Genomic DNA, 27,128 nt, shown 5'->3' on the forward strand with positions numbered 1-27,128 from the left:
ATCAATATTTTTAATCATTCTAATTGTATTAATTGATATAGTTCTAATTCTCATTCATTTGCAATAATTTTATTAGTAGATAGTTAGTACACACATTAATGATGACTTATTTAATTTGATATCAATTAGTAAATAATAATAATAATAATAATAATAATAATAATAATAATAATAATAATAATAATAATAAAGGTATATACAGTACATGTATTATTTTTTAAAAAGTAAAATATATTTTAAAAAGGATTAAGGTATCAATAATATATTGTGATTGATATCAATATTAATAATTAATTTTTATAATTATTTTTATCTACTAAAAACTACATATAATATTTCTTTTGTGGTATAAAACGATTATGATTCATAACATTTTTGTGAAATTATATTGCATGGACACAAAATCAGTTATTTAACAAATTGAATTTTAATTAATATATTTTATTTTTTACTCTTATTTTTATTCATTAATTATTTTATTTTTATATCTCTTCTTTTAGCTCTTTCCTAGAAATATTGGCATATAATTAATGTAGTTAACATATATAGTGAGTAAGTATTTTCATTGAATTAATTATAAAGGTTAATAAAATATAATAGCATAATTTTTACCTAATTATAACATCTCTATTATTTAACTAAATTGTATAAAATTTGTATTCTTTTGCAACTATTAAGCTGTATAATTTACATATAGAAAATTATTCGATAACTATAAAATTAAGTAGAATTTCTAATTTAATTGTCAAAACTTGATTTAATTAATTTTAATAAAATAATTTCTAAAAAAAAGTCTTTAATGAATGAATAAATTAAAATTAACTCATAATAATAATATTTTTTTTAAATTATGGGTCTTACATAATCAAATATATATTATATATAATCATGATTAATATTTTTTTAATTAAAAAATACTAATAAATACTTGTTATATAAAAAAAATTATTTTAGTTTTTATAATTTTTTATTTTGGATTCGATAAAATATAAAAATTATCTTTTTTTAGTTAGTTTATTTTGTTGAGTATTATTGTGATAGTAAGTTATATTTTTATGTTTTATATCATAAAAAATATATTATAAAATAATATAAATAAATTATTCTAAAAATATTGTTATATGCATTTAAAACATATTCATAAATGAAAATATATACAATATTAATCTTTTTAATGAATTTTTACTTGATATGTTATAACTTTAATATCATAAAAAAATAAAAAAATTTTAAAATAACTTACTTCTATGTATGTACTATAATATATAAATTTTTTTTTAGTTATTATAAATATGAAATTATTTTTTTATGGTAATAGGTGTAAAAATTAAGAGAAAAAATATTTAAAAAAAAGTTTAAATTTTTTAAAATTTAAAAATTTATTTAATTAAAAAGTGATTGACAATAATATCTCTTAATTTAAAGATTGTAATTTATTTTTGATTTTAATAATTTAATTATTTATATAAGACAATTACTTATTCTATTTTTAAATAAAAAATAAAATTATATAATATATAATAAGTTTTTATACTTAAAATTAGAGTAAAGTATCGGTTTTTTCTCCAACAATTATCTCATATATCTCTAAAACGTCAATTGCATATCATGAGCTTTAATTAGAGTTTTGAGAATCTCTTCTTAAAGTTAGAGAATACAAATATTTGGGATAGAATCGATGATTCATTCCGAATAATAGCTCATCAAAAGTTGAAATTAATTCTTGTAGCATTTATATGATTTACTCTTTTAGAGACATAATTGAACAAGAACACAATGCAAATAGTGGGTATAATATTAAAATCGAGCATATTCAAGTGAGACATAATCGACGAATACATTCAAGTGAAAATAATTAAAATTGTCAATAAAAAATTATAAAATAAGACAATAAAATTTTTTGTGTAATTATTATTCACTAATAAACTTTAAAAAGATATATTAAGTCTACTAGACTACTACTCATAATTTTTTTAAAAGAGAAATTGCATCATTTCAATTCTTGAAAAGCTTCTTCTAAGTTATATTCATAATTATTTTACAAAGACATGATATTCGAATTACACTTGTGAACAAAATAGAGAAAGAAAATGCTCTAAAATTAAAGTAAAATTCATAATTAACTGTAAATAATAAGAAAACAAAGTTCTATAATTAAATCCTAAAAAAATTATACTTGGAAGGTGTGCTACTAGTAATGTGCAGCATTCGGAAGTGTTTTTTTTTCTTAGAAATGATGATAACGGTAGAAGATAGAAGTGTTTATAGATCGGATCTAATTTATATATTTATGGTATTTATTTGAATTTAATTTAAAAATTGTGGATATCGATTCGATCTACAAAGTTATTGAATTGGATCGGATTTTATCTGCAAGGATATGAGATTGAATTGTGAATTTCATGCATGTAGGTACTGCATATCCGATCCGCATATCCGCGAATCCGCAAAAATAAATAAATAAGTATTCTTTTTATATTTTATTTCAACAAATAACTATCATATATGCTGTATTATTTAAGAAAAGTATGTTTAATAATACTTTAAGAGTAAACATATTTAAAAGAATAAAAAATAATATTTTATTAATATTTTTTAAATAAAAATAAGTTTTTTAAAATATTTATATATTTTACAGATATATCCGAGATCCGATCTAATATGCAAATGCGTGGATCGAATCCAAATTTAAAAATTGCAGATATTGGATTCAGTTTGATAATTTTAGTGCGGATCAAATCAAGATTTTGGTCATATCCAATCCGATTCGATCCGCATTCACCCCAGTAGAAGATACTGAGAGAATATATAAATATAAATGTGAAAAAAAATTAGAATTTCAAAAAAAATTGAGGCTAAAAATATAAATTATAAATTATAAATTATAATTACTAATTAAAATAAAGGATATTTTTGTTAAAAAATTTTAAAACTTCTTTTACTTCTAGTTTTTAAAGCAAAAGATTGTTAATTTTAAAAAATAATTTTTTTTTGATAAAAATAAATTTTTTTTAAAAGATGTGTCTAAATATATTTAAAATTAAAAAAATAATTTTTTAATAAAAAATACATCTTTTAATGAAAAAGTATTTTTGTTATTTTTTCAAAAAAAAAATCCAAACAAAGAGATGATTTAGTTAAAATTGTAATTTCGATATATTATATATAAATCCCATCACTTTTTATTTCTCCATTTAGAAGAGTTTAATTTGATCATAAGTAGTAAAAATTATCATACACATAAATTAAAGACTATCCATTGTCATTTAAAATAATGCAGAATTTAATATAAACATATACAATCCATATATATTATCACATTTTTAAGGATAAAGTCTACTCTTTTCCCTTAACTTTTTTAAAAAATTTTAAATACATTGAATATTTAATTTGTTTCAATATAATTTTATTCTTTGCATTTTTTATAAATTTCAATTGTATTCCTACCATTAACTTTTATACTCTATATGCCGTCATTATGTTCTTCTCTAATTTTAACCCTTTCTTCCGTATAATCTCTCCGTTATCATGATCATATATGCCTCGTTCCCCTCTTCATTTTTTAACTGTACTAAATCCTTACTTCATCCTACTGCCTCTTCTACAGAGGTGCCAACCCATCCTTCACCACTACTACCGAACTTTCTTAAAAATTGCTCAAAAGCACAATTAAAAAGATTTAATTATATTAAAAAAACTTTTACTAACAAAATTATTTACACAAACTTATTTCAAGATACTTAAATACAAGTCTTATTCCCTCTAAAAAACTAAAACGATAAACGACGAGAGAAAAATAAAATCTAAGAACTTAACTTGTAAACAGAATCTTCTATACTCATGTAACTCCGCACTAAATCTTCGCACCTGTAGGTGAAAGGGGGTGGAAATAGGGGATAAGAACTGAGGAGTTCTTAGTAGGATTGGGGTGTAAAATTATATTCATTTTATATATATTTGGTTCGCAATAATAGTCAACAAAGTACAATCCAATTCAACAATTATAGAACACATAATCCAATCACAAACACACACAATCATAGAAGACACAATCACAACAAGTATGCGCAAACAAGTATGATGCATATTTATCCCTAGTGTAGCTAATGAGCTCATCTGTCGGTTTCGAGCTGCTTCCGACGTAACTCAGCAATGTAAGGCTCACATCGGTTGGGGAGAGGAACGAAGCATGCCTTATAAGGGTGTGGATACCTCTCCTAGCATGACGCGTTTTGACGAATGAGTGTGGGGGCTTCGCCTAGCATCCCTATCGTCAAACGCAAAACCGTGAGGCCTTGTGTGCCAAAGCGGACAATATCGTGCTAGCGGGTGGTCTGAGCTGTTACAAGCAACCTTTGTCTAAGTTTGATTTCCAGTGTCATAACCTCTGTAAGTAACCTCTGTCTTACAGGTGCGACTCTCTTGAGCCGATGTAAGCAACCTCTGTCTTACATGTGAGGCTCTCTCTAGACAATGTATGTAGCGATAACTTCTGTAAGCAACATCTGTCTTACAGGTGCGACAATCCCCTGAATTGGTCGATGTATCTTTGAAAAGCAAATCTCGGTGGACTCACCACCATATCTCTGCTTGTTTTCAGCAAGTAAACAATTATCTCTGCTTCTCTCCTTTTCTTTTCGTTCTTTCTTTCTTTTAAAACCAAAACCACCTCTTTATGCATTCTCTAAAATCTTTAAAACAATTTCACTTAAACCAACTCTTCTTTCAAAAGACAAAAAGAAACTATTTATTAGTTAAACTCGTCAGCAAGGCCTCTAGAATTTAGGGGAGTAACAACCAATCTCATTTTTTGAGTTTATTATAAATCCTTAACAATCATTATTTTCTTAAACTGAATTTAATCAAATAAAGTCTCTAAATCAAATCAAAATCAAAGCATACAAATTAGAAGTTTCGAACCAATTTCAAAACCAAAACCAATCCCAATTTGATCCTTAAAACAAATTCTTTTCAAAATAAATCGAACTCAAAATATATACTTTTCTTAAATGAATTAAACTCAAAATATAACTATTTTCTGCATAAATCAAAAATTAAATAATACAACTTCTCAAATTCAATCTTTTTCTAAATAACATTTCAAATAAAATCTTAAATTTTATAACAAAATTTCGCCAGCATCTCCCCTAAAACTCGAACTTTGCCACCCTTCTCGGGTCCCATTCAAACCATTTCTCAAACTCTTTCTAATCGCTTCCAATAAATCAAAACTATTTCTAACATCAAAATATTTATAAAATCAATCTAATTAGAAATCCAACTGCTTTCAAAATAAAACCATTTTCATATCTCAAATTATGTCATTAATTTATCGGTTCATTTCTTATTAAATCTCAATGTCTTCATCAAATCTCACCAATTCCACTTGATCACCAACAACATTTCAACCTCGAATTCATCAAAATAATTCGGTTCTTGGCTACACTTAAACCGACTAAACCCCAAACCAATCACAAATATTAATATATCACAAAAATTCAACATAAATTCAGTCAAATTTAATCAATAATCAATCAAACGAACAATTCACTTATCAAATTCACATTCAATTATTATAAAATTACCAAATGCTACCTCTGTACGAAATTAAAACCACGGAAACTCTGGAGAAGCCTTTTGACTGAACTGCTGAAAAAAAATGCTAGAACTCCAATTGGCCGAATTTAAGGGAAAGAGGAGATATGTCACCATCAACTTCTATTAGACAAGAGTAATACCAACGTGTAAAAAAAAAGATACGAACACTTTTATTAAATTAAATTTTTTATTAGAGTTACGAATCACAAGAAATCGAAACCAAAATTTTAGTAGAGGTTACGGTTTCTTCAATGAAAGCTTTGGTCTCTCTCTCACACACGGTCATTTCTCTCCCTTTTTTTTTTCCCAATAAAACCGCTGATGATGATGACTAAGAATGATGGATTTGAATTCTCTAAAATTTGAATTTCACTTTAGAGAATAAAGTGTGATATTCTATTATTGAATAGTTTCTTTTTCATATTTATTCTTGATCCCACCCATGAAATTAATGATGAGAGATCACACTTTACTCTCTAAAGTGAAATTCAAACTTTAGAGGATCCAAATCCAAAGATAATAATAATAGTTGGATTAGTTTGGTGACACATGAGGTGATTTACGTGTCATTGATTTTATAGATATACACATGCATATAAAGCCTTAGTAAACCACATTCCATTTTTGTTCTTTCATTCTCCTAAGGACTTTCGGTCAATAATAATAATAATAAGGTGTTTGCTACGGTACGATGATAAATTAATACGTACCGATACGTTTAAAATATGGACAAATAATATTAAAACAAGTGAAATTTATTTTCCACGTCAGCATTGAATTTTTTCTTTTTTAAATATATAATATATCACCACTTTTACTAAAACACCCTTTTAATTAAATAAAAATAAAAAATAAATTTTATTTAATTTGAATGAAAAGACTTAAACATCTTTCCTTTATTTGATTAGACAAAAATACCCTTTAAATACCCCTATCTTAACAGCTTCTCCCCTAAACCCTAGCTTTTCCACCACCGCCGCAAAGACTGCCGCCGTCCGTCGCTCTCAGGCACTACCATCGTCGTCTGGTCGTCCGTGCTTCTTCCTCCTTCAAGAATCGCAGCTTCTTCTTCCTCGACCTCGGCGCGTCAGTTCCTGGTGTTCATCTGCTCCATCGCGCTCCTGCCGCCGTCCGTCGGGCGCTCAGTCACCATCGTCTTCTTCTAGTCGTCGCAGATTCTTCCAACCCACCACCGTCTTCTGAGTTGTGTTCGTTGCCTGGCCTCTGTCTCCGTCATGATTCTGCCCCCCCCTCTTCTCAAACTGCTCAGTAGAAAAACCCATCAACATTCCAGTTTCCTTCCTTCGAGTTCAGAGAGCAGAAGCTCAACCAAGAACAAAATCTTAGACTTCGACGGTCAGTATGTACCCGAAGCCATGCATCATATCCTTCCAACTCCTTCCATGGCTGCTGCAAGAGAAGAATCTGAGAATGTTATGTTTGGTGCTTTGGATAATCTCTTTGCTAATACAAAGATTAAGCCTAAGGATATTGGTGTTCTTGTTGTGAATTGCAGTTTGTTTAACCCAACTCCTTCACTTTCTGCAATGATTGTGAACAAGTACAAGTTTAGGGGTAACATTAGAAGCTTCAATTTGGGTGGTATGGGTTGTAGTGCAGGAGTTATAGCCATTGATCTTGCTAAGTACATGCTTCAAGTTCATAGGAACACTTATGTTGTTGTTGTTAGCACTGAGAACATTACTCAGAATTGGTACTTTAGGAACAAGAAATCTATTCTGATCCCAAATTGTTTGTTCCGTGTTGGTGGTTCTGCTGTTTTGTTGTCCAACAAAGACTCTGTTAAGAGAAGAGCAAAGTACAAGCTTGTTCATGTTGTGAGGACTCATAAGGGTGTTGATGATAAAGCTTTCAGGTGTGTGTATCAAGAACAAGATGATGATGGCAAAACTGGTGTTTCTCTCTTAAAGGATCTTATGGCTATTGCTGGTGGGACTTTGAAGACTAACATCACAACTTTGGGGCCTCTTGTTCTTCCAATAAGTGAACAGCTTCTGTTCTTTGCTACTTTGGTTGTTAAGAAGCTTCTGAATGCAAAAGTGAAGCCTTATATACCTGATTTCAAGCTTGCATTTGATCATTTCTGCATTCATGCTGATGGGAGAGCTGTGATTGATGAGCTTGAGAATAATCTTCAGCTTTTGCCTATGTATGTTGAGGCTTCTAGAATGACACTTCACAGATTTGGGAACACTTCTTCAAGCTCTATTTGGTATGAGCTGGCATACACTGAAGCCAAGGGAAGAAAGAGGAAGGGGAATAGGGTGTGGCAGATTGCATTTGGAAGTGGATTTAAGTGTAACAGGGCAGTGTAGCAGGCACTTAGGCATGTCAAGGCTTCACCCAAGCCTCCTTGGGAAGATTGCATTCATAGCTATCCAGTGCAGGTTGTTACATAGCTTTAATTTTTGCTACTCTCTCTGGTACACATAGCATAAGCCAATAATCAATCCTATTCAAGGAGATAATAGATAATGTCTCAGCTGTTCAATCATCACTTTAGAAGCCTATTTTTGTTGTTATTTTTAATTATTCTAATGCTTCTATTTTAGTTACTTAATCCTTAAATTAATATTTATGTATTTGTCATTGAATCCTTTATTTCACTTGGTTGCATAAAGACTAATGCTAGATTTATATCAGCAATATAATGACTTTTGCTTTGCCTTGCTATCATGTATGAGATGCTACTAAGTTTGGTTAATCACTGTAGTCATCAAACATTTTGCTAAGTTAGGCATCATTTTCCCTTCTGGTAATTTTTTGTGTTGTGCCAACTGGAAGAAAACCTGTCTCTGTTCCTGTACCTTTCTTTTTTCTTTTTGTTCTTCTTGGGTTTGATGTAAAGGCACCATTTCCCCACTAAATTGGCATTCACTACCTTGTGCCCCACCTAATCAGTTCAGATGGTTTTTTCCTTAACATACTCTATACTTGTATCTAACTAATCTAAGTACCTTGTAGTATGAAAATGTTTTAACCCTGGAGTACATTTGAGTATGTACTCAACAATATTTGAGAGGCCTAAACTAAATGGTAGTATGCCTATGTTTTGTACAGGATGATTCTGAAACTGTTGCAATGATCAAGGAATTGTTGGAGACTCGTATTCGGCCGGCTGTTCAAGATGATGGTGGAGACATTGAATATCGAGGATTTGATCCGTAAGTTCTTAATAGTTTGTTATTTTGGTTTTGAAGCACATGAATGAAACTTTTAGGAAGAGCGTCCAACTACGGGCACTATAGAATTATATTTGTACCAAGTTAATTTATTTATTGTGGTTTTTATCTAGGGATACTGGAATAGTAAAACTTAAGATGCAGAGAGCATGTAGTGGGTGCCCAAGCTCTTCGGTGACTTTGAAATCCGGCATTGAAAATATGTTGATGCATTATGTACCTGAGGTAACAAGTTCTGGGATATCTTCTTGTGCTGAAATTAATTCTTGTTTTCTTCTGGACTATGCTTATGCTTAGAAACAAACTTTGTTCTGCCCTTCCAATTTTTTTTATGTTTTGTTTGTTTTCTTTTTTAAAAAAGAAAAAGAGCAGCAGCTTTGTTTTTGATATGCTTGGAAACCAAAATTTATAGTGTGCCAGTAACTTTATTTTTGTAAAAAATTGCATCTTCCCAGAATCCTATAAGCTGTTGAAACTGGTTGGATTATTTTAATTATAGTGCAGAAATTTTTTGTTATAACTAGTGATGTAAGTTTATCCCATTTTTGCTTTGTTAATTGCCTGTAGCTTCTGGAGAGTAAGATGCAGGAGGCGAGATCAAAGAAAGATACTCTGAAAGCAAGAGCTCAATCTGCAAAGTTTGTCCAAACCATTTTCTGATTGACTCGCATTTTATTACAGTCTATTCCTAATCCCTTTTAATCCTGGTTTTTGATTAATGTTCCTTTAGCACTTCAACCAAGGTGAGTGAGATGCTGGAAAATGTCAATACAAGTAGTGCTCTGTCTGCCTTTGAAAAAATGGAAGAGAAAGGTGAATAAAAATTATTGACATTACTCATTAGTTTTTTGGGTATATAAATATATAATAATAGTATGCTGGTCTATCCTTGATGTATGCCCTTGCTTAAATTGGATTGACAGAAAGATATTAATGGTTCTATGCTTTGTATCCTACTCCCTTTTCCTATATATATATAATATCTGATATCTTGAAGCTTCTAGTGCTTCAAAATATTTGACATTTGCATTCATTTCAACAATCTGAATAGTTTTATTTGCATATTCAGTTATTACGATTATGCTGAACACAAACCCTATGTTTTATAGATGTTATACTGTTATGTGTGTGCTATTCTTATTTCTTAAATTGTTGTAGTTCATGCAATTGTAGTCAAAATATATGGTAACAGAAGTTTATGAGTAAAACTAAAGTTGGTATAGTTGAACATTTGCCTAATCAATATGTGAATAGTAGTAGCTCAATTGGAAATGGCATATATCACTTGGACTCTTGGTGTTGCCTTGTTGGAAGCAGGGAAAGCATATTCCACCGGATTCGGGTTTCGTGGTTTGGAATTCCTTTTAATGAAGATAAATCCCCTTATTCTTTTTCTCATTTTGTTGCTTTCCTTGATTATCCTACTCTGTGCTTTATCATGTGTTGGCAATTCGATACCAAGGTTCTTCCGGAGGAAATATCCTCCCGTTTTCAGACATAGCAATTTTTTTATCTTGTACACCTTTCGTTTATGATATAAAAGAGGAATTTTTTAATCTTTTCTCATTTTTTATCAATCACTTTTAATAGGTATATAAGAGAAGTGTATACTAACTACTAAGTAGTGCATATAAGATCTCTCAATTGCTATATTTGTGTAGCTCTTACGTCTCGCCTGCTGACCGACTTCATGTCATGTTTTCAGCAGTTACCTCTTGATGCTTTCATTGGATTTGTGATGTGAAGGTGCTTTCCAAGTTTATCAGACCGGATGAAACAAATCGCCCGGCGATGATCAACATTTAAGCCCAATCATTCATCACTTCCATTTTAAAATTTTGTAATTGAATATCTTGTATTCTGTTAGTGTTTCATCGGTAGCACAAATTTTGGTATTCTTGACTTGAATTGTCAAGATATATTTTGTAGATTAAGGCAGCAGGGTGTAGTAGATCAAAGGTTCATTTTTGTTTTAATGTATCGAGTTACATGTTACAATTTTTTGTTCTTATGTAATAAATGTAACTTTCTGATTTTGTTCATCTAATTCTGAGTCATGTTAAATATTATAAAAGGGGAGTATAGATTCTGAAAAAAACCCAGTGGGTAATTTTGAGTCATCTAACTCCATTGTTTATATGCACGCTTTTATAGTCCTCTATCATTACTCAATATGATATAAAACCAAATTAACAAAAATGGGTTCAAGACACAAGACTAAACTCACAGATTCGTCTTGAAATAAGACAAGTTCTTGCTTACATTTTCAACAGAACAACTAAAGCAATAATTGAGACTAGTTAATAGAGCTCCAACAAAAGATACTGCCACAGTAGTTAATAAAATTTTGAATTGAATCTAAATTTAAATTTCTCATCAAATTTATGCCTAGGGTAGAAAGTTCACCCCAACATTTGTCACTGATGATATTTCAAGTTCACTCCGGGGTAGAAAGTTTCCAATTATCATCATGAAGCCAGCACAATCTCAAGGAAATCCAATGTCGCTACCAAAGAAATGACTAATGGCAAATCAGGCTGCATCAAGTTTTCTACCAATGATCCCAAAGATGGAAGATTGGTTGATTATATTGAAAGTCAAACAACAAAAGGAACCAAACAGTGGAGACATTGTTGAGTACACTACGAGTGAGTATTTTAATCAGCAATGGGAATTTAAAGTGTCTTACAATAAAGACAAGGACCTGTTTGCGTGTGAGTGCAGGCTATTTGAGACTCGTGGACTACCGTGCTCCCACATCTTTGGGGTCTTGAAGCATCGCAATGCAAAATGCGTCCCTACATCTCTTATCCTGAAAAGATGGATAAGAGATGCAAAGAGTGATTTTATATGCTCAATTGGTGAGCAAGACACTGCTGATGATATAGCGCCCACACTTAGACGCGGTGTAATGGCATCTATTTGTTGGAAGCTTTGTGATATTTCTTCCAAAAATTCAGTAGACTATAGGGAAATCTCAGGTGAGTTACTTAAGCTAATTTCAAAGGTGCAAAATAAAGGTGATGCACAAGCGAGGCTTTCCCCCACTTCAGCGCTAATAGGTGATCCAGCTGTTGTGAAGTCAAAAGGGGCTCCAAGAAAGGTTCCAAAAGGCCAAAAGAGGCGAAGATGTTCGCATTGTAAGTCGGACAGGCATTTCGTTAGGACATGTCCATTACTCGCCAAGGAGGACTCCCCCGCCGAATACTCAAATGCTGAAGATGAACCAATGGTATTAATATAATGCCTTGCTTAAGGATATACTTTATGCTTACCTATTATTTTAGTGTCTTTCGCAGAATTATTAAATAATGCTATATTTTGAACAATTTTTAAATTTTTTTTATCAGGTTGAAGAATGTGATGCCAATAAACAGACTCCCTCTCAGAACACAAAATCAGTAGAAAATACACCCGTGCACAATAAAAATAATTTTAAAGTAAGCACTTGTCCATGTTATACCATCTATCAAATTTATTGTCATTTCAATTCAAATTTGCAACATATTATTCTTGTAGTGCTTATATTATTTCTTATTATTCTGTTACAAAAAATTCAAGGGTTGTGGAAGCAAGAAGTCTGTATCTAAATTGACAGAGACACCGAAGATTAGAGCAAATGGCAAAAAAAGTCGACAGAAGGTAACATTTTGCATATCTAATAATTTATATTAGATAATTCAAGAAGGAAAATTAAAGTCTTAATTTGAATTTAAATTATATTAATCCAATACCATAAGTGCAACCGAGAGTTTAAGGGCGAGTGAGACAAACACTTTGCATAAATTTTGTATCGTAATTATTTAAAAATTATGATTTATGTTTAAACCGAAGAAATCAGTCTAAGTGAAGAGACATTAAAAGATAAGACCAACACATCAGGAATAGAAGCAACCGAAGTTCCAGATGCAGCCACAACCAAGATACCAGGATTGCCACAATATCCTATGCATCATTATCCAGTGGTCCTTCCTTATCAACCTTATGGTGGAGTCCTCCCTATTCCTTTTCATCCTGTTCCAAATGGCATGGCGTACTTCAACCAATATCCTTCTACTGCCGGAATTACATCATATCCTCAGTTTTCACATGTCTCGTCGTATTCTAGTGGACCCTGTGATAGCAATACATGGGCTGGACTTTTGAATGATGTCATCAACAACAAAAAGCCACAGAGTTATAATTTATATATTATATTTTTAATTTATGCAATTTGAAGTTCTAATTGAGTTATTTACTTATCAAATTCTCTGCTAGCTTCATGTCAAAGAAAGCTCTATAGCAGTTCTATGCAGTTATTGAGAGAAATAACTGCCAAGAAGTTGAATATTTTGGTTAGCAAAGTTAAATTTCTTGCCACTTTCTCATATAACTCAAGCTGTTTTATGAGTTGTAAAGATTCTTTAAATGATTAAGGCTCAAATATTTATTTATCATCACATGACTTGTACTGGTTTAGGCTTATAAACAATGCTTGCCTGTTTCCTTGCATAAGAAGGTGGTTGTGAATTTTCTGTCTGTATGCTGTTTAGTCCAATCATTTGTCGTTATTTTTTATTTCAGTTGAAAAATCTTTTGTTTTGTTACCAAAATGCTAAGAGTTTATTACCTTTTGTTACCAAAATGCTAAGTGGTTATTGCCTTTTTCATTGTTACCAAAATCTTTTGCATTTTGATCATTCCCTCTTGATGCGGGAGTTCTAGTGCAACTCTGATTTTACCTTTTTTCTGGGGTTTGAAATGGAAGTGGGAGTTCGGGTGATTTGGATTACACCCGAGAGAAGGGGCTGGTTGATGCAGCTTTTGGTTAAATAATTAAAGGTTCATTTATGCTCAGTTTTGAAGATGCTGTCTGATCAGAGAAAAAAGGTAAACTTACTCGGCTCATATGTCTATTTAGATTCACATATATGTATCTTAATATGTTTTGGATTGGTTTTGACTTTAGAAAAGTCAAATAATGCGATTAATGTGACTGTGATTGACGTTAGAACTTTTGCGTGGTCTAGAAATTTGCGGATAAATCCTCGTTGCAAGTATAGTTTCTAAACCTTCAAAAGTCCTTTCATACAAACGTTTTGGTTGTCACAAGTAACAAACCCCTTTAAAATTGTTAACCGAGTATTTAAACCTCGGGTCATCTTCTCAAGGAATTGCAGGGAGGTATGTTCTTATTATTGATTATGGAGATTGTAAATTTGGGGGTTTGAGAAAGTAGTGGTAGGGTTTTCAGAAATTAAGGGAGCAGTATGTTGAATGGCAAGTAACACAAAATAATAATAATAAAATCTCTTGGCAAGGTATGGAGAACTGGAGGTCCTATCCTAGTTATCCTTATCAATTGTGATGAGAATTGGATTCTTCCCCCACCTTATTAACCTCTAACTATGAAGGTAAGTTAAGTGGATGAATTCCAATTTTCGATCAACAATGAGTTTAATAACTCAAGAGTTACCAATTAATTAACCAAAGCCAAAAGGAAAGAAAATTGTAGCTGCTGGAATAAAAATACTTTTAGATGGGAAGTAATAATCATGTAAATAAAAGAAAGCAATCATGAATGGAAATACCTCAAATAACATTAATTAAGAAAATTATATGTAACATGAAAGAGTTCATAAATTAAATAAAAATAAAGAACCTGGGATTGAGAGTCACTCCTAAAACTAAGAGAAGTCCTAATCCTAAGAGAGAGAGAGGTTCTCCTCTCTCTCTAAAACTACATCTAAAACATGGAAAGTGAATTATGAGAGGCCTCCTTATGAATGGATGCATTCTCCCACTTTATAGCCTCTAATCTGTGTTCTCTGGGCCAAAAACTGGGTCAGAAACAGCCCAGAAATCACTTCTAGCGCTTTCTGGTCCGTACAGGTCGCGGAAAAGTGACGCGGCCGCGTCGTCCACGCGACCGCGCGGATTGGGTGTTGGCCAGGTCACGCGTCCGCGTAACCCACGCGTTCGCATCACCTGGCGTTGGGGCAACTATGGCAAATTATATATCAAATCGAAGCCCCGGACGTTAGCTTTCCAACGCAACTGAAACCGCGTCGTTTGGACCTCTGTAGCTAAAGTTATAGCCGTTTGAGAGCGAAGAGGTCAGGCTGGACAGCTTAGCAGTTTCTCCAACTTCTTGCATTCCTTTCACTTTTGCATGCTTCCTTTCCATCCTCTGAGCCATTCCTGCCTTATAATATCTGAAAACACTTAACACACATATCAAGGCATCTAATGGTAATAAGAGAGGATTAATAATAAGCAAATATAAGATCAAAGAAGCATGTTTTCAATCATAGCACAAAATCAGGAAGGAAAATGTAAAACATGCGAATTGTATGAATAAGTGAGTAAAGAGTTGATAAAAACCACTCAATTGAGTACAAGATAAACCATAAAATAGTGGTTTATCAACCTCCCCACACTTAAACAATAGCATGTCCTCATGCTAAGCTCAAGAGAAACTATAAAGAGATGAAGAGGAATGGTGAAATGTATGAAATGCAACCTATGAATGCAACTACATGCTAAATGTTTCTACCTACTTGGTTAAGAGTAAATAAGTTCTCCAAGACAAAAATAATTCAAATCCCACTAATTCAAATCATATAAAATAAGGACAGGTAAACTTGTGAGAAGATAGCTCATGAAAGCAGGGAACATTGAATCAAACATTGAACCCTCACTGGTAGTGTATATCAATCTAACTCTCAAGTGTCTAGGGTCAATCTCTCTATTCTTCTCTAGTCATGCTTTCTAAACTTTGTTCTTCATCTAACCAATCAACAAATATTTAATGTACCAATGCAAACATCATGAGGTCTTTTCAAGGTTGTAATGGGGCCAAGGTAAGGGTGAGGGTATATATATATAAGGCTAAGTGAGCTAGTGAAGTGAATCCTTGAGTAGTCTAAGATCTCACCTAACATATACGTACTATATAAAAAATTTAAAATTATACTTAGCTTCCCAAAATTTTTCCTACTTTTGTATTACATGCTCATGTATCAAATTTAATTTTGAATTTCGTCCCATGTGCATTGATCCTTTTTATTTTGTATTGGGGGTAATATTACTTTTTTTTTTTTGTATCCCCTTATTTAATATATTTTTTTTTCAATGCACATGGTAATTTAATTATTTTGACTTCACATGAGCATGCTTCCCAAAAATTTTATTTTGAATTATTTCATTCTTTTCAACTTTCTACCCTTTGTTTTTATCATCCATGTTCCCAATAGGTTTCCCACACTTAAACAATTACACAACTTCTATCTTAAGCTAACCAAGGATTCAACTTGGGATTTTAATTTTGTTTTTCTACTTAAGGCTAGTGTTGTGATTTATAGAATAAGAGGGAATTAAAGGCTCAAGGAGGCTAACAAGAGTGATGTAAAAGGTAGGCTAATTTTGGGATAAGTAAGTTAGAATCAAACAATGGCCTCAATCATATGCAAGCATGTAGATATATTAAATATGGACATACAGAATGGAACAAAGCAAAGATTACAATTCTAGAGAAGGAAACACACAAAAATAATTATGGTTAAATAATGTAACCATGTAAATAAGCTCAAAGTCTCACAGGTTGTGTGTTCTTTAGCTATAATTCATGTTCCAATTACAACTTCAAACAAATTTTTAACATAAAAATTTTCAATTTAAATTAGTGAAAATTTTCAAAAATAGGATCTTAAAAGAAATTTATTATTTTAACCAAGTAGTAACTAAATGCACAAAATCATCAAATAAATATGCAATCAAATATGCAGATGCAACAATGAACAAATAAAGAAAATAAGATTATTGGTGTTGAAAAGAAAGTACTAACCCACGGAGATCGGTATCGACCTCTCCATACTTAAAGATTGCACCGTCCTCGGTGCATGCTGAGATGTGCAGGTGGACGGGTTGTTCCAACTGAAGCTTTTCTTCAAGATTTTGCAAATGGACTTGTCTGTCTCCCCATGTAAACGTCTTCCGCTTCCCTTCCGGGTGGCCATCCTGAAAGAAAAAAGGAAAGAAAAGTAACCCAAAAATAAAGATAGAAAATAAATGAAATATGGGTTGAGTAATGCCAAATGATAATGGTCTCATTTACATGGAAGCTTCAACATGTGCGTGAAAAAATAATAGAAGCCATGGCATGCCAGTGGTACAAAATGTACAATAATGGGGAAGAGAGTGGGTAATGAAAGAGAATGTAAGTTCATGTCAATGCAAAATTAATACAAATAACATAAAAGATTAACATTGGCTTAAATAATATTGCCCAACAGTGTGAAACAAGTTACCAAAATAATTTCAAGAAAAGATGTAACAGTTGAATAAGAAAAGATATTTAACACCAATAAAAAAATTCAGAAAAGAAAATAAAAATATGCACAAATTTAAAATGCAATGAATGAGATATGCAAATAAATTAAAATAAAATAAAAAGAAAAATAAGAAGAATGAGAAGGGAAAGAAGGGAAGAGGAAGTAAATAAGAAAGGAAAAGAAAAATTAGGATTTGGAGGAGAGAGAGATAAGATATGTGGCAATTTTAGGGTGAGCTGTGCGGCGCATGCGACGCGGTCGCGTGGGGCACGCGTTCGCGTGGGTGCGCGTTAGGTAAGACGACGCGATCGCGTCAGTCACGTGGTCGCGTGACCCGTGTTGCGCTGCTGGCGCGAGTGCAGCCTCGCTCCAGCACAACTCTCTGTTCGATTTATTTTAATTGCCAAAATTGGGTGACGCGATCGCGTGGTCGACGCGATCGCGCGGGTGGCCTTGTGTCCAATATGACGCGGACGCGTGGGTGACGCGTTCGCGTGGTAGGGCTTGTGCTGCTAGCACGGGTCCAGCCCAATTCCAGCTCAACTTTCGGCCATACACTCTTTTTACGCCGATTTTTAGGTCACGCGGCCGCATGGTTGACGCGGTCGCGTGGGAGGTCGTTATTCCCAGGTGACGCGGTCGCGTCGGCGACGAGGTCGCGTGGGGTGATTTATGCCATTGGCATGCCTCCAGCGCTGCTCCTGCGAAACTCTTTGTTCGTTTTTATTTTCTCCTATCTCCTTGCGACGCGGACGCGTCGCTGATGCGGTCGCGTCGCGTGCTCGCTTTTTTTTTTTTGTAATTTGAAAAATGAAGAATGCAGTGTTAATATGAATATGATGCAAAACTCCAGGTTCAATAAAATAAAATAAAACTCGAAAACAAATAAAACTAAATAAAAATGAAAAAGGAACAATCATACCATGGTGGGTTGTCTCCCACCTAGCACTTTTAGTTAAAGTCCTTAAGTTGGACATTTGGTGAGCTTCCTGCTATGGTGGCTTGTGCTTGTACTGATCCAGGAATCCCCACCAATGTTTGTATTTCCAGTAACCTCCGGGATCCCAAACTAGGCGCAGAAAGCCTTCAAGTAAGTTAAAGCATGTGACAAGGCCCCAAGAGTGCTGATTTCTAGATTGAATTCCGGGGTCCCAGACCTTGCCTTTGCACCCGTCTTTTGGTTGAGCAATATTGTTCCCTCTAGGTGGCAAGCAGTCTGAATTCTCACGTAAGCGGCCAAACAACTTCCTAGACCCATTCAGTTGAGCTTTACACCAACCTTTGCATTTAAACCTTGAGCACACAACCATGTTGAACCTTGCTTGACAATTCTTATCACTGGCCATCTTCCTCTTACTTTTAATGCCACAAAGAGCTCTAAGTTGACCATCCGTCTCCAGTATCCCATATTCAAGTGGGATTAGAAAGCTTTGGGATATGAATTTTACCCACTTGAATGTTGTGAAGGATGATGGCAACTTAGGGGGAGGGGTTTCCAACAACTTTGGCAAGGTAATTTCAAGCTCCACTCCCTTGTGCTCTTCTTTGACATCTTCTACCTCTTGATCAACCTCTATAAAATCTTCAACCATGAACTGCCTCGGAGGTTGTACGCTCTTCTCAACATCAACATCAAACACCGTGGAAGGAGGCTCTGTGACTGGACTTTCCAATGGAGGTACAGCATCTCTTATGTCTGCAACCACTTCTTCCTTTTTAATAATTGCTGCTTTGTCCAGTTGTTTAAGTATAAAATCGTACTCATCCTCGATGTTTTTCTTTCTATGACAACTCCTTTCAACTATTCTTTCATCTTCAAGGGTCTCTCCTACCCTTACCCGTAGGGCCTCCTCTAGCTCTTTATGAAGTATGGATTCGCAAAGATGATTCCTTTTTTCCTGTTCCATATCAATAGCATAATTGGGATCATCTTGCTCTTGGATTGATGGATGTGGGTGCTCTTCCATGGATGATGGTGATGGGATGGAGAGATTATTCTGTGGTTGAAAAGGAAGTGTACTAGAGCTTGAGGATTGATTGTTGAAGGGATTTGGTAATCCGATTTGGGCGGCGAGAGCTTGTATAGTAGAGTTTAGATCGGCAAGTGCTTTCTCCATGGAGGTTTGGAGTTGATAGGAGGGTTCATTTGGTTCATAAGGTGGTTGGTATGGTGGATGAGGGTTAGGGTCATATGGAGGTGAATGGCGAAAAGGGGCTTGTGAGTGTGGTGGTCCAAAGTTATGTTGAGGAAAGGGTTCATAGGCATATGGTGGTGGTTGTTGATAGTCCATTGGAGGTGGTTGTTGCCATGAGGGTTGATCAAATCCTTGTGGCTCCTCCCATCTTTGATTGTTCCAACCATGATGCATGTTCTCATTGTAATTTCTTCTTCCTGCAACATTATTGTAACCAGACTCATAGCCAAAGGGGTGAGAGTTCATGGTAGTAAGAGAAAATAAAAACAAAAATTAAAAAATAAAAAGAAAATATTTTGAAAAAGATATAATTTTTGAAAAAGATAGGAAGAAATTTAATTTTTTTTTTAAAAAAATATTTACAATAACCAATAATAAGGCACACGTTTGCTATTCCCCGGCAACGGCGCCATTTTGACGTTAGAACTTTTGCGTGGTCTAGAAATTTGCGGATAAATCCTCGTTGCAAGTATAGTTTCTAAACCTTCAAAAGTCCTTTCATACAAACGTTTTGGTTATCACAAGTAACAAACCCCTTTAAAATTGATAACCGAGTATTTAAACCTCGGGTCGTCTTCTCAAGGAATTGCAGGGAGGTATGTTCTTATTATTAGTTATGGAGATTGTAAATTTGGGGGTTTGAGAAAGTAGTGGTAGGGTTTTCAGAAATTAAGGGAGCAGTATGTTGAATGGCAAGTAACACAAAATAATAATAATAAAATCTCTTGGCAAGGTATGGAGAACTGGAGGTCCTATCCTAGTTATCCTTATCAATTGTGATGAGAATTGGATTCTTCCCCCACCTTATTAACCTCTAACTATGAAGGTAAGTTAAGTGGATGAATTCCAATTTTCGATCAACAATGAGTTTAATAACTCAAGAGTTACCAATTAATTAACCAAAGCCAAAAGGAAAAAAAATTGTAGCTGCTGGAATAAAAATGCTTTTAGATGGGAAGTAATAATCATGTAAATAAAAGAAAGCAATCATGAATGGAAATACCTCAAATAACATTAATTAAGAAAATTATATGTAACATGAAAGAGTTCATAAATTAAATAAAAATAAAGAACCTGGGATTGAGAGTCACTCCTAAAACTAAGAGAAATCCTAATCCTAAGAGAGAGAGAGGAGAGAACCTCTCTCTCTAAAACTACATCTAAAACATGGAAAGTGAATTATAAGAGGCCTCCTTATGAATGGATGCATTCCCCCACTTTATGGCCTCTAATCTGTGTTCTCTGGGCCAAAAACTGGGTCAGAAACAGCCCAGAAATCACTTCCAGCGCTTTCTGGTCCGTACAGGTCGCGGAAAAGTGACGCGGCCGCGTCGTCCACGCGACCGCGCAGATTGGGTGTTGGCCAGGTCACGCATCCGCGTAACCCACGCGTTTGCATCGCCTGGCGTCGGGGCAACTATGGTAAATTATATATCAAATCGAAGCCCCGGACGTTAGCTTTCCAACGCAACTGGAACCGCGTCTTTTGGATCTTTGTAGCTAAAGTTATAGCCGTTTGAGTGCGAAGAGGTCAGGCTGGACAGCTTAGCAGTTTCTCCAACTTCTTGCATTCCTTTCAGTTTTGCATGCTTCCTTTCCATCCTCTGAGCCATTCCTGCCTTATAATATCTGAAAATACTTAACACACATATCAAGGTATCTAATGGTAATAAGAGAGGATTAATAATAAGCAAATATAAGATCAAAGAAGCATGTTTTCAATCATAGCATAAAATCAGGAAGGAAAATGTAAAACATGCGAATTGTATGAATAAGTGAGTAAAGAGTTGATAAAAACCACTCAATTGAGCACAAGATAAACCATAAAATAGTGGTTTATCAGTGATGCTTTTGATATGTTTCTTTTCATGGAGTTTTGCTTTGATGCATTACTTTAGTGTTTGTGAAATTCAGGGCATGGATTGGATCTATGTGTAGTTCGAACTAGCCCTACTTGAGCATTTCCTTTGGATGGTAAATGACTGGTTTTGTTTATCAGTTTATAAGAGTTTATCAATTAAAAATATTATTAGTTGGCATCACTTTTGGTGGTCCGGCAATACTCCGCTATAAGGATCGATTTAAAGAAGCTGTCTTCTTGGCTTTTGAGTCACCATCCTGGAAGGTTTTATTCTCTCTCAAGCTTGTTGATAATGGTCTACTAGTACATATCTGACCTTGGTTATTCTTATTCTCAATGACAGGTTAATGGGGCTGCTGATCATCTTCTACGATCCCTTCTTGGAAGTTAGGTTCATTATTATCAAATAGATCAGTACATGTATGTAGATAGCTGGTTGTGTGAGTTTTATTGTGTTTTATTAGGGTGTGTTTGCGAATTCTAGGGGAAAGAAAGTGCATGTTTGGTTGGCATTTCTGTTTCTATTTTCAGTTTTATTTTCAATCTTCTTTATTTTTGAGATTTGTGAAGGAAAAAGTGAAATCAGAAAACAAGATTTTAGGGCTTGTTTGGTTGCAATTTCAATTCTATTTTCATTTTCTGATACATTTTGACTACAGTGATGATCAAGCATTTTCCTTAAATTGTCTTTCTGGGTGGTTATTAGTTTCATGTCTCTTATATGCTTTATTTGATTCCAGGATCTGAAGTCATTCTCTTCATTTAACATGGCTATTCTCTCGAGGTATTTCCATTTTCATTGTTTCCCATTGTAGTTAGAAATTGTTGTGCTATGGGTAATTTGAGAGACTAATACGTTGCTGGTTTCTCCTTGAAGTTCTCATCATGAATCCTTGAAAGCTCAGCAAGCAATTAATGCGGTAGACTTATCTACTTGTATTGTAGTTTTATTGTCTTGATATAATTTAACAGTTCTTGATTTTCAACAGCTTTTTGAAAGTTCTTCTAGAGGAGGTCATATCATAAGTGATTCTGAAAGTGCTTCTAGAGGAGGTCATGGAGATTCCAGCTTCCAAAGCTTGGCTGACAAATCTATAACCCGCTTCTACTTTGAATTCTCGGCTTCATGGCCACGCACTCCAAGTTGGATCTCATTTTTTGGGAGTGATACATTCTACTCAACTTTTGAGAGGGAAAGGACCTGCCCATTGTGCAGGGCTTTGGTAAAACCAATAGACTTGAGGTCATTTGGTGATGGTTCTACTAGTTTATTCTTCCAGTTATTCTAAGATATTATAAATACAAGCCAGGATGTTTTCTGCTATGAAGCTTTTTACATTTTTGAAAGAAGCAACCTTGATATATATATACACCAACATCACATGTAAAATGTCGCCGGAGGCATTCGTGGTTACACTTTGAGAACGACGAATACGGAGGAGTCACATTGAACTGGTCGCATCATGTTCATATAATGTACTAGTAAGAGGTTAAGTGTATCTTCTAATGACCCTGTAAGCTAGAGGAAGCTCATTGTAAGTCTATGACTCTTCATTAAGAAATGAAGGTCTATTTCTGCAATTTCTGCCATATATAGTGTAAAAGTGACAAATATTTCCGAATGTGGTTTATGAAACACACCCGCAAGGAGTGTTGCTTCACTTCACACAATCTTTGTGTAGTTTTATGTTTTTGTTTTATTACATTTGATCTGATAGTTTCTTTTTCTATATATTATGATAACTTAGTAGGCGGTAGTTTTAATTAAGAACTATGTGAAGAAGCTTTTAATTATAGGTTATTCTGAATTTATTAGATGAACATTTTATTTCTCTTTATTTGTAAGAAGGGAGACTAAGGATAATCAACATCATTTCACTTGTGATATTGCTTTTTTAATTTGTTATAGATTAGTTATAAATAACTAAAGTTATGATCAAACAATATACAGTGGTTTCATAATCCTGGTTGTCACTTGAAATAGGTATGTAGCTCAAAAAATGGTCTAACTATGAAATATGTTCTCCATCTCACTAGACCAAAATAAATACTGATGACAGTAAAGATTAATTTTCAGAGAATGGTCAAAAAGGAAAATTCAGTTACTATTACTTAAATACTTCATACTCAAGCATGCAAACTTGGTACGCTAGTACTTGCTCTATAATCCCAGACTAACCCAAAATATCCAGACTTATTTCCATGTGTATTATGCATCTTGAATGTAGCAGTGGCTAACCATACTCCGAATGCATAAGTTATTTGCATGATGATGCAACCTTGATTGAACATAGGACAAAAATATAACTTCTATGTAACAGATAACACAACATTGATCCCAACCATAATAAATGTGGAAGTATAAGGGACTCAGCTAAAGGAAACGATGGATTCCAATATTTGTGCCTCAAGATTAGCTTCATCGATCCACTTTGAGCTTTGTCGACGCAACAACTCTTTCTTTTTTGCCATCTTCTCACCATGCTTTTTGACCTTCATCCTCCAGTTTTCAAGTTTCTCAGCTCTTTCTTTTAACTGGATTCATAAGAATGACACATCAGTAAGCGCATCAAAAGACTGTAAGAGGTTTAACTTAAACACATGAAATCAAGGCTGTGTGCAACAATAGGACGAAGTATCTCTTTAGCGCACCTGAAAGATTCGAAAACTAGACTTCCAAAATATAAAAACTATACCTCCAAACTCCATGTCAGCTGATTATTGACTTATTTTTATTGTTTCTACATGTTGCACAATCAAATATGAAACTAGTTCCTATTTTATTACTAGATTTTTTGACAGATTAGCAATGTAAAGTATAAACTAGAATGAACCAACTGACAGCTAAATACAAAACAAAGACCATAAAGGCAATAATATTAGAAATGTTGATTACGTAGCTAAGTAATAAACAATGACAATGAACAAGAGTCAATCAATAGTGTGGTATACAAATGCAAAAGATAAAATCTAACCCTTTACATTTGGCCCAAGCAAAAGAATATCACAAAAAAGGAAAATCAAAGCCATATTGAGGCCTAGTCAATTTTCAAAAAAAAAACAACAAGCCATTATGGCTCCAAAGAAAGAAAATAACACTTATTTCAAAAGTAGTTCAGTCATTAGATCAAGCACCTCGTCTGCATGAACACAACATTGAGCACATATATCTACCTAATTATCCATTGAGACTAATTAACAAACATTTGACGTGCATATTAGCTCAAACCAACAAATAAGCAAACCATCGAATACTTGGTGTGCACAGGAAAATTCATAGAAGGGAGGGAAGAAGAAAAAGAAAAAATGCACGAGTGTTTCTCTGAATTCTTGTTGTGCGATCTTGCGCTCCTGAGCCCTGATTTGCGCAGCTTCGGCCTTGAGCTTCTTGCGCTCCTCATTGGCAACTCTAAGGGCTTCTCTGCGAGCTTCGTCCTTGCGCTACTTCTCGATCTGAAGCAACTCCATAGCAAAGTCATTAATAATCACCAAAGCCACAAGGCCCTTCAATTCAGCACCAGATGCACCACCACTCCTCATCAAAGCTTCTTTTGCAGAAATAAGCTCATATAGAACAACTCCGAAAGCATATGCATCTATTTTGGGAGAAACACTTCCATATACATATCTGCAAATAAGAGAATCCTATTATTAAATCTAAAAAGCTCACTTTCCTTTCTAGAATGTGAATGTGTGAAGTTAATACTGAAAAACTTCTACTTTTATTGCTTCTAATTGGAAACAAGGAGATGAAGATCAAGGAATACTCTTTCAACATTCATAAACTCATAACTATGTACTAAATTAATGGGAAAAAAAAAGAACTACCAACACTTTGCAAGTTTAGTTAATGTATAATAGTTAGCATACTTTAATCCTTAGTTTGCCAAAAGAAATTGAATAGATAAAAAACAGTTCATCATACTCTAACAGTATTATCATACATAAAACTTGACTATGCATGCAGCATCTATTCAACTAAAAGAACTGCAATTTAGTTTCTCATTAATAAAAAAACATATGCAACTTTTCTTTCAAATACTTGTAATCAAAACTAGTAACACAGAGAAATTATGAACCTCGCTATTGAGCTCTCCATAATAGACTTCACCAAAACCACCTTGACCAATCTTTTTAGCCAAACTGAAGTTATTTGTGGCATTGGCTAGTTCCTCATACGAAAACTCTGCTGATTTTTCTACCTTAACACCCATAATACTAGTATCATCTGAAGTTGAAGTTCTGTTTTTGGCATTATGAGAGGTTTCGTCAGAAAGAGGGACAATGTATAAGAGTTACTAATCCAAGCATGCTATTAGATAAAATATAAGTCGAAATCCATATACCTTGGCGAACAAAGTTCTCGCTGGAATCTTTAGCTACCAATTTTTTGTTCCACATCTTCTTTCTTCTGTAACATTTAACATAAACCCAAAATACCAATAACAGAAGTGCTGCTACTATTCCAATAGATATTCCACCAATAACACCACCGGATAGACCTTTCCCTGCAGAAACAATAGAACAGCACAAAGTCCTTACCTTCACTGTCTTGATATCAAACTCAAATGAAAAGAATGATCAATGATAGAAAAACTGCGCTGAGATTGTCAAACCTCCATTGCTGAAAAGGAAAATGAAAACAGGGTCATTAAGTTTAGAAGATCACTGAAAAATAAAATTTAAATAGCTTGGACAGTAAGGTTAAGAGAAAAGTTACCTTAGTTTAAAGGGCACATAGTTTCCATTTTCGTCTGTAAAAAAGTGAAATGAAAGGAGAATGTGAGATATTATTCACTTCAAAATTTTGAAGTTCCTCGGAAACCAATTTGAAAGATCCAACTATAAGAATGATGCTAATAAGTTAAGCATACTCTTGACAGTATTAGAGACAGATTAATTAACACTTATTCAACAATGGTTTATCAGAATCATTAACAATGGAGTAATTCACAGTAAAAACAGTAGGATTCACAGATTAATTAACACTTATTCAACAATTATTCAACCCATAACAAATTCACAAATTAACTAACAACAATTATTCAGTAATTGTTATAAAAAATTACCTGGAATCTAGAAGCCCTAGAACAGAGCAGAGCAGATCCTGAGCAAGAGGGGGACAAGGGCACGACCGAAGGGATGACAGGTGGAACAGAGATAGCGCCGGCGACGATAAAACAGAGCTGCTCGACGGAAAAAGGAGGCGAGCCTGGCGACGATGGAACCGAGCTGCGCGACGGTGCTTTCAAAGCTGAAACAGTAGCTGCACGATGGTGGAATAGAGCTGCACGATAACGATGGTGGCTTCGAAGCTCGTTTCAGCGATGACGGCAGGAGATGGACGGAGGTGAGGGAGTGAGATCGATGACGGAGAGAGGAAGGAGGAGCTCGAGGGTGATGGGAAGGATGGGTTCGCGTTTAGACGTTGTGTGGAGCTAAGGATAGGAAGAGGAGAGAAGAAGAGGAGCAGAGAGAGAGAGAGAGAGGATAGGAAGAGGAGAGAAGAAGATGAAGAAGACTGAAATCTTCAAGGCGTGAGAGAAGGTTTCTGAACTAGACAAGAACAATTTTAGTTTTTTATTTTTTTAATATGTTTAATACTGATGAAGAATAATTTTAATTTTTTGTTTTTTTAATATGTTTTTGTTTTGTTGTTTTAATTATTTGAATCTATAAAATTAAGATTAATTGAATCCTAAATTTTGATTAATTTAAAAGGATATTTTTGTCTAATCAAACAAAGAAAGGATGTTTAAGTCTTTTATAAAATTAAATAAATAAATATTTTTTTATTTTTATTTAATTAAAAGGGTGTTTTAGTAAAAGTGGTGATATATTATATATTTAAAAAAGAAAAAAACTAAATGCTGACGTGGAAAATAAATTTCACTTGTCTTGATGTTATTTGTCCATATTTTAAACGTATCGGTACGTATATATTTATCATCGTACCGTA

General features: G+C 33.7%; 2 protein-coding genes across 2 annotated transcripts; both read left to right on the forward strand.

Moving 5' to 3' along the window:
- Positions 1 to 6,968: 6,968 nt before the first annotated feature.
- LOC130976813 (3-ketoacyl-CoA synthase 4-like) lies at positions 6,969 to 7,934 on the forward strand. The gene has a single exon (XM_057901736.1). The coding sequence runs from the start codon at positions 6,975 to 6,977 to the stop codon at positions 7,932 to 7,934; it is 960 nt and encodes a 319-aa protein (XP_057757719.1). The 5' UTR covers positions 6,969 to 6,974.
- Positions 7,935 to 11,325: 3,391 nt separating this feature from the next.
- LOC130975649 (protein FAR1-RELATED SEQUENCE 1-like) lies at positions 11,326 to 12,045 on the forward strand. The gene has a single exon (XM_057900409.1). The coding sequence runs from the start codon at positions 11,326 to 11,328 to the stop codon at positions 12,043 to 12,045; it is 720 nt and encodes a 239-aa protein (XP_057756392.1).
- The last annotated feature ends 15,083 nt before the right edge of the window (positions 12,046 to 27,128 follow it).

Source organism: Arachis stenosperma, chromosome 4 (genome assembly GCF_014773155.1).
Source record: "Arachis stenosperma cultivar V10309 chromosome 4, arast.V10309.gnm1.PFL2, whole genome shotgun sequence".
Lineage (NCBI taxonomy): Eukaryota > Viridiplantae > Streptophyta > Magnoliopsida > Fabales > Fabaceae > Arachis > Arachis stenosperma.

What these genes read in the sequence shown, in the direction of transcription:
- LOC130976813 (XM_057901736.1), top strand. Translation starts at nt 6,975, where the DNA reads ATGCATCATATCCTTCCAACTCCTTCCATGGCTGCTGCAAGAGAAGAA.
- LOC130975649 (XM_057900409.1), top strand. Translation starts at nt 11,326, where the DNA reads ATGGCAAATCAGGCTGCATCAAGTTTTCTACCAATGATCCCAAAGATG.